The 15,610-nt window shown below is 34.6% G+C and overlaps 1 protein-coding gene across 1 annotated transcript; it reads left to right on the top strand.

Annotated features, from left to right (window-relative positions):
- Positions 1-13,139: 13,139 nt before the first annotated feature.
- On the top strand, positions 13,140-14,088 carry LOC123713468 (ommochrome-binding protein-like). Its single transcript, XM_045667144.1, has one exon. The coding sequence runs from the start codon at positions 13,177-13,179 to the stop codon at positions 13,951-13,953; it is 777 nt and encodes a 258-aa protein (XP_045523100.1). The 5' UTR covers positions 13,140-13,176; the 3' UTR covers positions 13,954-14,088.
- The last annotated feature ends 1,522 nt before the right edge of the window (positions 14,089-15,610 follow it).

Here is a 15,610-nt window from a genome sequence, read left to right as displayed (position 1 = left end):
GCAAGACCGTACTAATATGTACACGTTTGTTTCCTTAGCTGTCCAGCGATTTCCAAGCATCAGCGTCCAACACCACATTTCCAGAGCATACCTTTAATATAAGGTCAAATTGGATCATATCTCTGTATCAATCTAACCTATATTCACGTGATAAAACAAACATGTAGTCTATGGTAATTCCCCACGTACTAAGCTAAGTGTAAAATTTTTAGTTTCTTGATATCGACATTTTATGCTTTTGAATAGAGGCAATAAATTTATATTGCACTGGGAGAATAAGAATTGGATTTAATTCCGCATTGGCTCGAGTAACGTTAGTTAGTTATTTTATATATTTATACTAGCTGACCCCGCAAACGTCGTTTTGCCATGTATATTAGTTATCTACTATAATAAAAAATAGGGGTTGATCGTAGAGGTGTGACAATTAAGGGTTGTATGAATTTTTGTTAATTGTATTATAAAGAAATAGATACAAAAAATTTAGTCTAAAAATAAAGAAATAAAATTTGGAGTGGACACCTCTTATCAATTAGGGGTTTTAAATATAGATAGTAGACTGAGACGTGCTGAATATGTATTAAAAAAATTCATAAGAATCGATCGAGCCGTTTCGGAGGAGTATGGGAAGAAACATTGTGATTAATTTCACGCTGTTCCTTTCTTTTAAAATACTATGTTACTTAAGAAGAGTTATTAGTTTTGTCTTTTGTTAAAATAGCTTTTACACATTAAGAAAAACACTTTTTGAACGGATTAAAGTTATGTATTATTATTAAAACTTATAGTTATTAACATAATATTATAAACTTCGGGGCAATAAATACAGATAAAACAACTTTCTCTGCAGCTGTGATACTTTTGACATTTAACACCTTTCGTCTTCAGTCAGCGTGACCACGCACACTGAAAAGTACGCGAAACGTCGGAAAAAATTAGAATTATGTAAATAACTATAAGTTTTAAAAATAATACATAGCTTTAATCCGTTCAAAAAGTGTTTTTTCTTAGAGTTATTAGTTATTGGCCATTCTTTCGATTGGCATCGTAAAAGTATGGGTGGTTTTTTTACATTTAAGTCGATACCCAGACGAGGCAAGTATTTTTTAGAAAATCATTGAATGCAGAATTACTTACTTTAAAAAATAACATAAAGTATTATTTCAGTAAATTTTCCTATCTACAATACTTAAGGCACTTTCCCTTCATGTCCCATAACTTCGAGACACCCTTTATAGAGATAATTTACCAATTCACACTAGATTTTAACAATTCTCACTCTTAACCAAATAATCTTACAACGCCATTTTTATCATAAATACAACTTTATATATCTCGGAGTCATTGAGATTCCTTACATTACTTTTAAGAATCTAAAAGAATTTATATTTTAATTCGATTTGCTATTTAATTGTTCAATTGTTGAAGCACCATCTTAACTTTGGACAATGCTTTCAGGGAACGCAGAACACTACAGAGAGGTTGGACCGAGTTGGGTCTGGAAGACTGTGATTAAAAGTGAGATCGGTATTTTGAAACCGCTGCTCTTTCGAATTTAATCTAAAATGTTATTTGTAGTGTTAAAAGGAATCAATCTAAATTGAATACTGTACGATAATTATTTGTGTCTTTTCCGCTCCGACTTTACCCAAATGACGCCCACTAAGCCCGCCAATGATGATGTCAATATCGATGGAGTGACGAAATCTTATGAAAATTTAAAAATAAAATTTTGTGTTTTTCAAGTAAATTCGGGAATGGCTTAGATTTAGTATCAGCTAACTTTTTTTCTTGACAGGACATCGCCCGTCCGCTTGTAAGTATTAAGATAACATTATCGTTCCCAGGACTACAAAATATATCAAAACGTCGCAACCCCTAATTTTATGTTAGTTATAAATTCTTGCTCTGGACCATTAAAAGCAGTTTAGCCTGGAACTAAATGTTTTATTTATTTGAACATTTCTCCAGCAGCAACCGAACTTAACTCAACCGAAATAATATTATTTTATATATGTATTTTTAATTGACATAGCTGGATTTTAATTTCACGACCATGATAGAGTGTGATACGCTTATCAAGTAGGCCAACCAAAGTTCTCTTATTCATACCTTGAAATGTAGTAATTGAAAATACAAAGTAAAAGTGTATCCATAAGTAATGATTAAATTAATAAACGTAGCCAATGAAGAAATTTTAAAGTAATTACCGCATAAAGTGCAATATTTAAGTTTCTTCGGCAGACCAAAGATTTGTGCTCTAAAGCGAAAAAATTGCCAAAAATCAGTGTACCATAAAACACAAAAGCGTCAAACCTGGCACACTTATATATATATTTAAAAGGAAGTCAAACCAGTGTTGACCTAATGTTAAGGGATACTGCCACCCATAGGGACATTCACCAGAGTGCTCGTGTGCGTTGCTGGCCTTATGTCGATTCATAGTGGTGGTGCGCGGAAAAAACTGCCTTTAAACGCTCAGTTGTTGTTAATGAATAATCAATTTAAAATCAAAAGTCCATCCATTCTACATATTTTCATATTAAACAGGTATACTGTATCAATCACAGCCAATCTACAGGTACGATCTACAATTAAAACATGGGAAAATAAAAATGACGTAATAACCAGAACATGTTTAAACAGGCTTTGTGAAATTTTCGTGTTCCCCACTAACGAGTAACGAACCAAATTGAGATAGGATTGCTTCGTTATCGATACGTTGTGTATTAATTAAATCTGTTATGAACTTACCAAAAACAAACGTGATAAGTTCTCATTTATAACATTTACTACCTTATCCTGATACATAACAACTATTATTAACACTATCACGCAGTCAGTCAGAAATGTGACCGAGTAGCTAAGTAGCAGGGGAGTGTCGAAGTCTCCCCTTTCTTAAAAAAGGGACATTATTAACTTAGAAATATGGTCATGATATTTGTGGGCAAGTGGAAGCCCGCTGATCGGCGCCACCCGCGTTACCTCTCGTGCTATTAATGTCAGTGACATGTTTGACAATTTTGCCGCAGAATTTTTCCAGCTGCAATCTGTCTGTCAAAGATCGCACCTGGCCCTTCCGAATGTTGCACAGTCAACAAGTAAATGAACCACCGTTTGGTCGGTTCTGTAGTCACAGTCACACACGGGGCTCGTCTCTTAGTTTGAGTCTGTGTAAATAGTGTCCAAAAGCCTCCAGGCCAGTCAGGATCTGCGCCATGTGAGGTGCGAAACGCTTTATCTTGATTTGTTTGTATGCTGTTTTTGCATCTTTAAAAAACATTTTTGTCGCTGAAGCTGTTTCGCGCCCCACATATCGCTCATTCTAGGTGTCTATAGTCTGAAGTCTAGTCAGTCGTCGTAAGTAGGAAAGCGGATACGCATCGTACCCTATTCCAAGCCCCGTCTCCCAGACGGCTTTCCCAGCGAGAGCGTCTTTGACATTACTGTCTTAGTAAAAAAATAGTATAAACAGTAAACAAAATATAAACATAGACACGGTGAAACCAGGCAATGAAATGTAATGCTGTAGAATGCGGCTCTTGAGCGATTGAGGGAGATGTCTGGGGTTTGCTTATTCCAGGGAGGTGGGACCAGTCAAAAGTGTCCACATATGTAGCATCTCATTAGTTTCCGAAATAGTAAAATGAATTATTGCTGTACATTTTAAGACTATTTGAAATTGATTATTTATGAATTTGTACGAAACCGTCTCACATATTTCAACTACATATTATTTTATACATAAAACAAATTTTGCTTGTTTGCTTTATTAAATTTTAATTGAACAGAATTCGTGTGTACAAATTCGTGGCAATATAGTTTTGCCCGAAGCTGTGTAAACAATATTCTCTATAAAAAAGCGACCACATTAATAATCTAATTTATATAAAATTCAAAACTTAGTTACACCTAAAACAAGATACTTCAAGTTTTACCAAAAATCATGAAAGTTACGCTCATTTTTATTGAGAATCCTGTCGTAGTGTCAAGCTCAATGGAACCCAACTGAAAAATATGATTGCATCAAATTACGTTTTCACTACACGGAAAATTCGCCCATTTTACGTGAGGCATTGGGTTTATTTTCCATTAAAGTATTATTCCGAGAACCTCTTCTGAGATCTGTTGACATCCATAAAGAATAACAAGTGGAATTTGAAAGCAACGCTTTATGACTCAATTTACAGTTTCACATTCATTTTTTAATTGATATTAAGTCCATTCAATAGGAATTGTGACAGATTTTTTTATTAAAAGTTCTTTATATTAAAAATAACATAAATTATCAGGGATACAAACATACGCTAATAAGTGGTCTCTTCCAGACAAGCGTTGTAAGGAAAAAACTAACAAACAGAAATACTAATTGTAAATGCAAGATGTGTATTAACAAAAATTCCATTACAAGTAACACTGAAATTTATACATTTACTAAACTTGATCTAAAATAAATTTTAAATACATATTAAACAATAAAAAAGTTTATCTAAGTTATTAACAGGTTTTCGATTTTACTAAGAATTTATATTTACAATTACAAAGAAAGCATTATAATAATCCAGTTAATAGATTTTATGCTAAAATTAAATGCTTTTAGATTATACTTTTCTAGATCCCTTTAAGGCTTCTAAGGCATATGTTTAGATTTCTGTACCAACACAACATTTCGGCATTTTCACCACAATGTTTTTGTAACAATTCCTCTTCATATTATTATATTATATCGTAGCACCCGGCCTAGTTGTCAGAGTGACGAAGCATGTAATCCTATTGGTCCAGTGGACACACGCCGGTAAAGCTCCCATCGGGAATATAGCCATCTGTCAATATTCATAAATGTGTTCGAAATTACAATCTAGTCTAAGTTTTGAATAAATTGCCATTTTAGTTAAGTAAAGTGTTAAACTGTAAACGCGTTTAACAGACGGTGATAAAATGTCGAGTGCCTTTCAAAAAGTTTATAATCAAAAATTAAACCCAAAACCACTGGTATAACTATAATAATAATAATAATCTTTATTTCTTCTCTCACATATACATACATAGAAGGTTATTATGATTAAACTAAGATGATAACATTTGGAAGTGTATGTGAGAGACTGGTCTCTGTAACAGGAGACCTGATTGACAGATAGCCAGCCTCTCCACCACCGGACCGGAACACCTACAATCAGGTCATTGTCATAAGATAAAATAGAAGAAAATAAGCAAGTGCTAAAGGAAAACAATGGAAACGGAGTCGTAAAAATAAATTTGGTATGTGTTTGTGTGTGCGCGCGTGCTGTGTGTGTGTGCGTGCGTGTGTGTGTATGTGTGGGCGAGTGGGTGTGTTACAGAATAACAGTTATTAAATCTTCTGTTTCATCATAAATCAACGTCTTCAGCCAATTAGTAACCATTTTTTTACATTCATATTTCGACTGTGTGTGACACTCCCACGTTATAGTTTTCTCCTAAGCAAAAAGTCCTAAACTATTCAGAAACAAATTATACGACTGAAACATGTGGAGTAAAAACTAGAAGTTACAGTTACCGAGTTGAGGAGCGGAGAAAATTGTGTTCTAACTTTGCTTCAGTGAGTAACTTCGTATGAACGAGAATAGTAATTTTGTTAGCGTCTTAAATTAAAAACTTAGACATCTCTCGAGAAATATAATTAACTTAACATATAAGTCGCAAATTTTAATCAAATTAACCTTTTACCAAGTACTTTTGAAAAGTAAATTGATAAAGGATTTTACGCGCATTTAAGGTTAAAGGTTGGTGGTCTCGATTCACTTACTCTCACTAGATCCGTTGTGCATAAAGTCCTGACTAACTAAGCCAGCCTGCCTCCTTCCAGAAGCACTGAAGTCTCCAGCGACTTCACTGCTCCAAGGATTTATGTACGTTGTTAAGCTACAGCCACGCATTCCAGGTGCTACGTGGATGCCTGATTGCTATGCGCTGAAACAGCCTCTGCACCTGGGACTGTCTGTCCCGCCCAGGACAAAAATATGTTTATTAAGGAGACAAGGAGACGCCCGTAATTGTCCCCGTCAATTTTTGCGCGGATTTAAACATATTAAAATATGTTTGCACATACTTTCTTGATGAGTCGGTCTTCAATGGCTGCCCTGCGTCGATGATTTTTGCCATAAATACGCGTGTAACAGCCAGACTTAGCTACATAAACATAAGGTTTAGAAGCCGACACTGATTTATTTATATAATTTATGTATTACCTAACGTGACAATTTTGGTAAGTTACAATGCATAACGTAAGTTTAGCAGTAAAAACTAAGACACCAGATAATAAAACCACTTATGTTTATAGTGTACAAAATATAACTTTTACCATTAACATTAAAATTTACATGCATTTAAGTATTATTAGCGTAGACCACTCCTTCTGTTGATCGTTTTATCCCACCACCACCATTTCATTTTTAAAGCTATTGTTACATGTAATACAAAAAAATATAGCGATTAAAAAGAGTGGCAGAGAGTTTATTGCCAGTTCTTCTCTTCCGCTCTACGCCCTTGATTTGAGAACTGGTAATGAATGTAAAATTAGAAGCATTTCAATTAATGTATATTTTTTTTTATTGACGTTCATAAGTGTACATTGTGTTACCGATGTGATTTTTGACTTTGACTTTGACATGACGATATACAAAGATCTTATACTTTAATTGTAAAAAAGTTGAAATATTTTGATTTCATCACGATTTAACTTTTAGTTTCCGAGATATTTGTGTAGAAAGTTCAGCATACATGATGATGCTCATATATTATCCACCTACCTAGGTCAATTTCTGTTTTTTAAGTCTATATTCTATATGGAACTTACATATACTGATTTTCATTTTATAACAGACCTATATGCAAGCTACTTAGAGAAATATCTCCGTTTCAATCCTTGTGTGAATGGTTTTCGGCTAAATTGTTATAATTAATTTAATTACACCGAAGTAACTATCAAAATAATACATTTTTGTTACGGCTATTTTAAAGTAAATCTTTGCTTAAATAAATACATAATTCTATATTCCATTAAATGAGCAAGCATTCCTGTCCACTCGCAACCAATGTTGTTTCGCCGGGGTCAAAGTTAGAACCTACAAACTTACCTCAGAACACGGAGGTTGGTTTTATAAAACAAACGGTAATTATACATTATACTAGCATCCATCAAGACTCAGCGGAAAATTCATAGTACATTGTGCGTCTGCTTCCAAAGAATTATTCATATTGTTGTACTAATGGCCGGTTAGGGCCTTTGTAATTCCTGGTTTTATTTGAATTTATTCACCGTTTATATTCTAATGAGAGTTTTTCCGCAGTACTTTAGTGTTTAGGGAACATTTGAAAAGATTTTCAAGATAATTCGACGCGGCATTTTTATTTTTAAATAATTCAACACCCGTCCCAGCAGTAATATATCTTCGTCATTAATATGGAAGAAAGTATATGCTGGAGCGACTATGATTTCATCAGGCACCTGTATAGTAGAATGTATGGTGTAAACCCATTTTCCACGCTCAGGTATAAGACTTAATTTATAATAGGCTCTGTGGGCTACACCGAATTCAGATTTGCGCTTACCGTGTATCTGACAAAGTTGTTACGTGGAAACGAAAACAATTGACGTAACATACAACTCCTGAAATATTAACGAATATATGATATAGTCTATTTGTAAGTATTTTGATCTATTTCTGTTATATAGTTCCTCACAAATAAAGGCAACGTGTAAAACGAACCACAGGCACGCTAATTTAAGACCAATCATTTTATTTACAAGGATTGTCGTATTGTATCTATATTTCTCGTTTTTTTTCTCACACTGGTTGCCTGGAATTGCTCGCAAGCGATCAGCCCGCCAGTTGACCTCTTTTTTATTTAATTATGACAATTATATTATATTTCTTTACATACAACGAAGTGTTAATAAATAAAGATATATTAAGACTACATTAGTATAGTATGGCAATTTAAAAAAAAGTCTATATCAGTCGATGAAAAACTTTTATATGTCATAAACGTACAAAACTCCAAATAATTTTTCCTCCTTCGTATAAAAATACTAAACTTGTACTAACTATTAAGGCTTATAGTGCCCGAATACGATTATAAGTTTATAAATTCTTCAAGAACTTAACGAACAAATTCACTCAAACTTCAGAATTCAAATCTAACTAGTCTCAACTATTCAGAGTTCTGTTTATTATATTAATATTATTCTTTACTTGGAAACACCTTAAAGATTAATAGTATTTAATTTAAAAAAACAGTGGCGCTAAAACCTTTCACATCTGGGCCTTATCTTTCTGTAGCATTTGTTTTTTTATAGGCGAGGTATAGGAAAGGTCCATTGGTGCACTGCCGTGATTCGAACGTACTACCACCAGACTCATAGACCTCTAGGCCAACATTGCTCTTAGGATCTGTTGGTACATACTAATATTGTGCCCTCTGGCTGTCAGTAGGATGGTCAGACGTATGAGAGTGAAACATTTATTTAATTAGGTTCTTAGTGTTGGACATAACCAGGGTCGTTGCCTCGGGGTATTTCTGGAGTTGGGTCCATATCGTTTGTCTGGTGTAAAGGTAATTTTCACCGGGAAACAACTACGAGGTGAAATTTTATAATAATAATTATTTCGCTTAGTTGCTGTTTCAACTAAAAATAAAAATAAAAAATATTCGGTCGCATTCTATGTCAAGTTATTACTTCAAACACAACAGGTCTTTGACCGTAATAAGTACTTATATGATCTTAATTACGTCACAGACAGAAATAACTAACAATAATTGTTAAAAACAAAATTTTCGCTAAGGAAACAGAACGTATACCTATCATGCAACGGTTAAAGTAAAAGAAAGTAAATAAAACTCTTCAGTCAATGCATCCTGTTTGTCTTTACTTATGGAGCCGAAACTATAACGCTCACACAATGCACGACGGGAACCTGAAACGCATCGGGCGAAGGATGCTGTCCACGTGTGCAATGCTTGGTATATCACTTAGCTATCGCGAACGAAATGAGGCCATTCGTGAAAAGACCGACGTAAGCGAAGTAGTAAGGACTGTCGCAACAACTAAGTGGCGGTGAGCAGGCCACATAGCCCGCATGGACAGGAACCGAAGGACCCGCAGGCTCGTTGAATGGAGATTGAAGACCTCGGCAGAACAAAAGACCGGGTCACCCACCGACTAGGTGGACAGACGACATCGTCAAGAAGGTTGGCCCTCGGTAGAACAAAAGACCGGGTCACCCACCGACTAGGTGGACTGACGACATCGTCAAGAAGGTTGGCCCTCGGCAGAACAAAAGACCGGGCCACCCACCGACTAGGTAGACTGACGACATCGTCAAGAAGGTTGGCCCTCGGCAGAACAAAAGACCGGGCCACCCACCGACTAGGTGGACTGACGACATCGTCAAGAAGGTTGGCCCCCAGTGGATACAGAGAGGCCAGATCAGGGCGTACTGGAGGAAAATGGAGGTCGTATTTCCAGAAATGGACAAAATTAAGAGGCTGATGATGACGATGATGAGTTTAAGTATTAAATTTGAAGGTGTTAGTATATAAATTATTCGATCTAGTACCGGTGATATGAATCATAGTGCACTAACAGCTAAACATCCTTTTATATTCTGTATTATACAGTTTTAAAATTCTTTCGTTTTATTAGTAATAAGAATGGGATATAAGGATTATAAAATGTTAATGAGATAAAGAAAAAAATGCACGGTAAAAAATAATGTTTATCACTTATTTATTTTTAATATATAGCAAAAGATAATACCTAATTTGTATGCAACCTTTAATACGCCTCAAGCATCCCAAGTTTGCTTTCTTACCATTTGCGAGCTGCTGACGTGTTTTGATTTAAAATAAGGTTTCAAGAATGTAAAGGCAAGTCTCAAAGAATGCAATTCTTATTTAAAGGCAAAGTGCCACGCATTTGACAACCATTTGTTTGTTAACATTATGCTAGTGCTGCGATATTAACAAATACTAGTCCTCTCCTAGACTTTACATCCATTATTCCAACGATGTATAATAAAGAGAATTGAAAAAAACTTATTACTTAAAAAATATACCAAAATAAAACTTGAGTTCGGTGCTGGTTGTTTGAGGGTGTTCAAACAAATGTTCTTTATTTTAAGCTAAATGTCAACTGTCTTTAATGTTTTTTTTTAAATGTAATCTCGCTGTTGGCCTTAAGGGCCTTTATAGCTCAGCTCGGCCGGATTGGGCGTTTCCTGCGTAACTCGGATCTCGGCTTGGGCCGTCGTGGGGTGGTCATTCACCTAAAGGGCTGGACAGAAGTTCACTGGAATGAGTGAAGTACGAAGTAAAGGTTCACGCCTGCCCCGGTGAAGTCCGTTTTTTACCCTATTCTGACTGTCTTTAATCCTTTAAAACAAGGCCTAATACACACAATTAGAAGGGTTGCGATGCTGAACTAATAGAATACTGATTTATGGGATCGTAAAACTAAGTGACACACCTGACAACCTATAAAGAATATAAATGATGTTGAGTATTGTACATTCCCGAAAACAAGAATGTTATACAAGTATTTCTCAGTATGAAAAACTAAAGGGCCCATTTATACCATCACTATCAAAACTGACGTTTTACAATTTATTCGCTCCGTAGGTAAGATGATTGTAAATATTTCGTTTACGCCTTTTATTATTAACTAATATATACATACAGGTCGGCCAAAAAGTCGTGGATCCTGCAAAAAAATATTCTACGGGAGGTCCTTTAGCTCGACCCCTGCAAAGTTATAATTTTCTTTTGCGTTTTTGATGTGAAACATCTATAGCCGCACGTAAAACCAATTTCTGGAGTGGCGACGCATGCCGTACACACTACTGTATATAGACTGTATATATATACCATCGTGTATATTGTTACAATAATAATTATTATTGTAACAATTAACAAACAAATTTATTGTGAAACATTCATTATTGATACTTATAATTTACGATTTTAGTAATATATTGAAATAACTAGCTAAGATTCTTGAGTTTACTAATATATTGAAGCCAATTAATATTTACTAATGTTATGTCCAATACTTTTGTAACATACTTCAGTTACCATCGATCAATTGTCACAGTAATACCGTCCGCAGAAGCAACATCGAATATAACTATTACCGAAGTCACTGATTAAACGAATTAAGTAGTCACGATTTGAAATAAATTCATAAATTTTTGTATTTAATGAAAATAAATGTTTATTAAATAAATAGTAATCGATATCTGGAAAAAAATCGTAATATTTTATTTTATCATTATGACATATTTAGTTCCTATCACAATATGTTCTTTTCTGCATATTACTTTTACAAAAGAATGTCGATGTTTCACATCTGCCAGGCGTCCCGTGACAGCTCACATTTTTAAAGGAAAATTGACTTTTTTTTACTAATTCTTATTATGAAAAAATGTATGTACATTCTTTCATGGTAATACCTTTTTGGCCACCTGTATATGTGTAACTTAACTAATGTTAGGTTACATAACCACCATTAAAGAAAAAAAAATAAGTACGTATATATGGGTGTGTGTATATACAACAAGTTCTAACTATTTTAAATGGAACAAAGTCATCTTGATAGTACTGAAGCCGGTGTGAAACCGCGACGTTCCCTAACAATAGCATTACCATATGAATGGAACTAATAATCCCTATAATGAAATAGCAAAGCAATTATGACAAAATTAAATTGGTATAGATCTGTTAGATTCTCGGCTTTGATTTGAAATAGTTTGCAGGTTTTAAACTATTGTGATTTACTATTCACGCTTAAAAGTTTTTAAATATTATCAAATAGGTAACATATGATCAATACCCATTTATGATACAAATGTGAAATACTAAAACAACCTATTATTTATTTCGCATTACTGAAAACGATTAAATTCTATTGGCTGCTGCGATTTCGTATACAAAAATGGTCACAGCATCTTTGGTCTTGTCTGAAATCTCTATTTTAATAGGCTAGCCGTTGCCTGCTGAAATTCACACCGTCAATTGTTGCATTTAAGGCTTCCTCTTTTTACTTATCGTACGAACGTTACTTACGGTCATAAACAACAATACAGTAGTGCCCGTGATTCGAACGCACGACAGGGTTATATCCTCCTTCTAAAACTTCACTTTTCATAATGTTAACGTAAATAATAAAATGTAACATTTCGCTTTCGCTTTTTCTAAATTCGATTAGTGTCATCTTTATGAATCCGTCCAATATCTTCTTTGTGACCTTAACCTAAACCTAACCTAAATTCTACAATGTTCTAAACCACTTCCACGAGTGTCACATCACATTTATTTATTTTCTATTGTTACAGTAACTTAATACTTATTCTTGCTATGGAATTTCTTACCAATTGATATCATACGAGCTCAGTTTTTAAAGTTATTAAAAATTTATATTATATATTATTATTATTTTCTTTAGATTTTACTTTATTTTAGTTATAGTTAGTTTCACATGTGATTTTGTGTTCTTTAGGTGTTTTTTTTTCTATTGTTCCATATTACGGTTGCCTGGCAGAAATAGCTTGTTAGCAATAAAGCCGCCCGTTGCCTAATAAATAAATACTAATACAAAAGAAAACTTATTAATGAAGATATTAAACTAAGAATATAAACAAAACACGAAAGCATAATACGTAAACCTTTTTATAATAAATAATGCAATCCTTGCGAATTCGAGTAATGCGCAACTAACTATATTCAGCCTAATTCACGGTGCGCAAGACACACGTAAATGGTGTTTCTCGGAGCAACTTTGTACGCGCTCGTCCCCCCTGCAGACAACCGCGTCTGCTTACCTCTCCGAGTGTCATTATTTGGCAGACGTTCCAACATTTCCGAGTTATGTAATCTCTAAGGATCTTAAAAAAATATATTGTGACAGTAAGGTCCCGCCTCGCCTGGTGTATCCTATCATACCCAAAACAAACAGACATATGTCTCAACGTAAACAATAATATTTACGAATACTTCATATGCATTCTTTCAACAAATCGTGAGCCACCATCGTAGTTTGTTCATTAAGTCACACACTATTTGCGGTTCGTGTGAACGACAATTGAAGTAATGATAGAAAGAAATCGAATTTTTAAATCAATATTCATCCTATTTGCTTTGATGTTCGTAAGCGTTGCCAAAATCTGTGAATTCCCATCCGAGGAGACAAATAAACAATGTTTTGTAAAGCAGACGCTCGCTTCGCTCGCTCACAGCCCAAACCAATTAGCCGTTGACAAACTAACTAACACACTGTATTTCAGCTTCGACGCAGGCCAGGGAGAATATCTACCCGGTGCACTCCAAATTGACACTAAGAGGCTCACGGTTTTGAAGGGAGTTAAAGACGCGTTCGCTATAGCAAGCGATGAAGTGGCCAATGAGATGTATTTCGGAGGCAGCCACGGTGTTTATAAATACAATCCGATGTTCAAGACTCTAAAACGATTAGATGTGAGTAATCTAGACATCTGGTGGCTGGTGGTGAAGGAACGGCTGTACTTCGTAAGGTTTCCAAGCTTGAAAGCCTACTCCTACTTGAACAGGACCGTAAGAGCGATGCCGGAAATACAGCATACGGTGAACCAATTTGTTTTTGACGCTGAAAACAATATATATTTCATTAATAGCTCTGGTCTATTTTCTGTCAAATATAATGAGAGCCACGCTCTTCTTGTAAAAACATATCCAAGATTTTTAGGTATAGCAACAGACAACACCAGACAGATTTATCTGTCAAGTGAAGATACAATTTATGTTTTGAGTAAAATCCTGCAAAAGTTAAAAGCAATTGTTAGTATTCCAGGTGTTATGGGGATGAGCTTTGACAGAGAAAACAACCTAATCTATTCCAATTCACAGGAAATTGTACGTTTGACAACCACTAATGAAGAATAAAGTTTTCAATACAATTTTATCTATATACTTATACAAAAATCCAATTGAAAATGAAAAGTATGTTCTAAATGTTCCTTTTAATTCTCTCTCTCTCTCTCTCTCTCTCTCTCTACGCAGAGACATTGCCTATCTAGGCTAGGCTTCGTGTACAAAGTCTACTATGGAGTGTTCTGAAGAGATTTTTTGGGTTGAGCCGTCCTGCGTCGTTTCAACGTAATTCAAAATTTAATTACCTTGATGCCTGGACGTCTTCCACAGTCCGCTTCACAAAACACTTTCTTTTGCGAACTAGCGAACTGTGAAATCGACTCTCGGTGGAGTTTTTTCCTGGGAGATTACGACCTCCAATTGTTTAAATAAAGAATATACGTTCGTACTTGTTCGAGTCCGCAAACGCACCCACTAAAATGGGTTGCGATTACTGCCTTTTTAGCTTCCCGTAGACTCGTTTTCTATATAGACTTGTATTGTATAGAAAAGTCATCTTTTATACACATATCGTAAACCATAAAGGAATATTTTATCTAATCTGAGCTTTTCGAATCAGATTCTGAACCATCGACAAATGTGTGAATATAATAAACAGTTCTATCCACAAAATATTGTTTTAAAAATGTATTTATATATAATTTTGTCGTCAATATAATGCATAAAACAAATACATATTTCTTTTTAATTACAAAATTATTCCACAAAGTTTTCCTATATTATTCTGTAAACCACGAAACCAAACCCACAATTATAAATTTACGAACTGCTCCGATGTGATTTAACTTTTGTATTCACCTGACAAATATATTTAATCTTTTTTATAAAACTATTGTTTTAATAAGTTCATAAAAAGTTTAAGCGCCTTTCGTCTCTGTCAAACTGTGTTACTGATAACAAAGACATGACTAAAGTGGTTCAATCAACCTCATATTTAAGGTAAGGATGGATGACGTACGGCTACCTCATAAGTGGTTAGCCAAATGGCATACACAAGGTATTGATTTCAAATCCCAGGCGAGGTTGAAAAAAAAACATACGCTATATAGATGCTAAGAAAAATCCCAATTCCTTCCAAACTACCTTCCTAAAATGGATAGTATTTGTTCACTCTGCAATGATTTGCTGTATGTATAAGATTTTGGAACCAATAAAATTATTATCATTTTCGCTTATCAATCATGAAATACTCAGAATCAACATCGATTCATATGAAATGTCACGAGCGAGGATTAATCCATACCAATTAGTGGAATATGCCTCGGCATTAACACGACCAAATTGAAATTGTTTGCACAAGATCGTTATGTTTTCGCCAAACTTCTAACATTGTCACTTTAATGACTCATGTGGTTATTTGTGGAAATATTCTGTAAGTTTATGTTCCCTTGGTTAGGTTTATTCTTGTTTTACTTGTATGGGATTTTTTTTTTTATTTATTCAACTAATAGCCCTTACAAAATTTGCACAGTTTATTTTATCATTCAACCCTCAACTCTCTTCCGCTTTTATTGTAATGAAAACGGCGCTAAAGCCTTTTTTTTAGGTCTGGGTCTCATATTTCTGTATCTGTTCTGTGATCATTTCTAATAGGCAAAGATCAATCTTCTCTGACACACACTGTCGATTTATAAAAGTCTAAAACATGGCGATTTGCATACGATGTTCT

Source organism: Pieris brassicae, chromosome 8 (genome assembly GCF_905147105.1).
Source record: "Pieris brassicae chromosome 8, ilPieBrab1.1, whole genome shotgun sequence".
In the NCBI taxonomy this organism is placed as follows: Eukaryota; Metazoa; Arthropoda; class Insecta; order Lepidoptera; family Pieridae; genus Pieris; species Pieris brassicae.
This window is presented reverse-complemented; position numbering and strand designations above follow the sequence as displayed.

Excerpts from the sequence above, each read along its gene's own strand:
- LOC123713468 (XM_045667144.1), top strand. The coding sequence starts at position 13,177 with ATGTTCGTAAGCGTTGCCAAAATCTGTGAATTCCCATCCGAGGAGACA.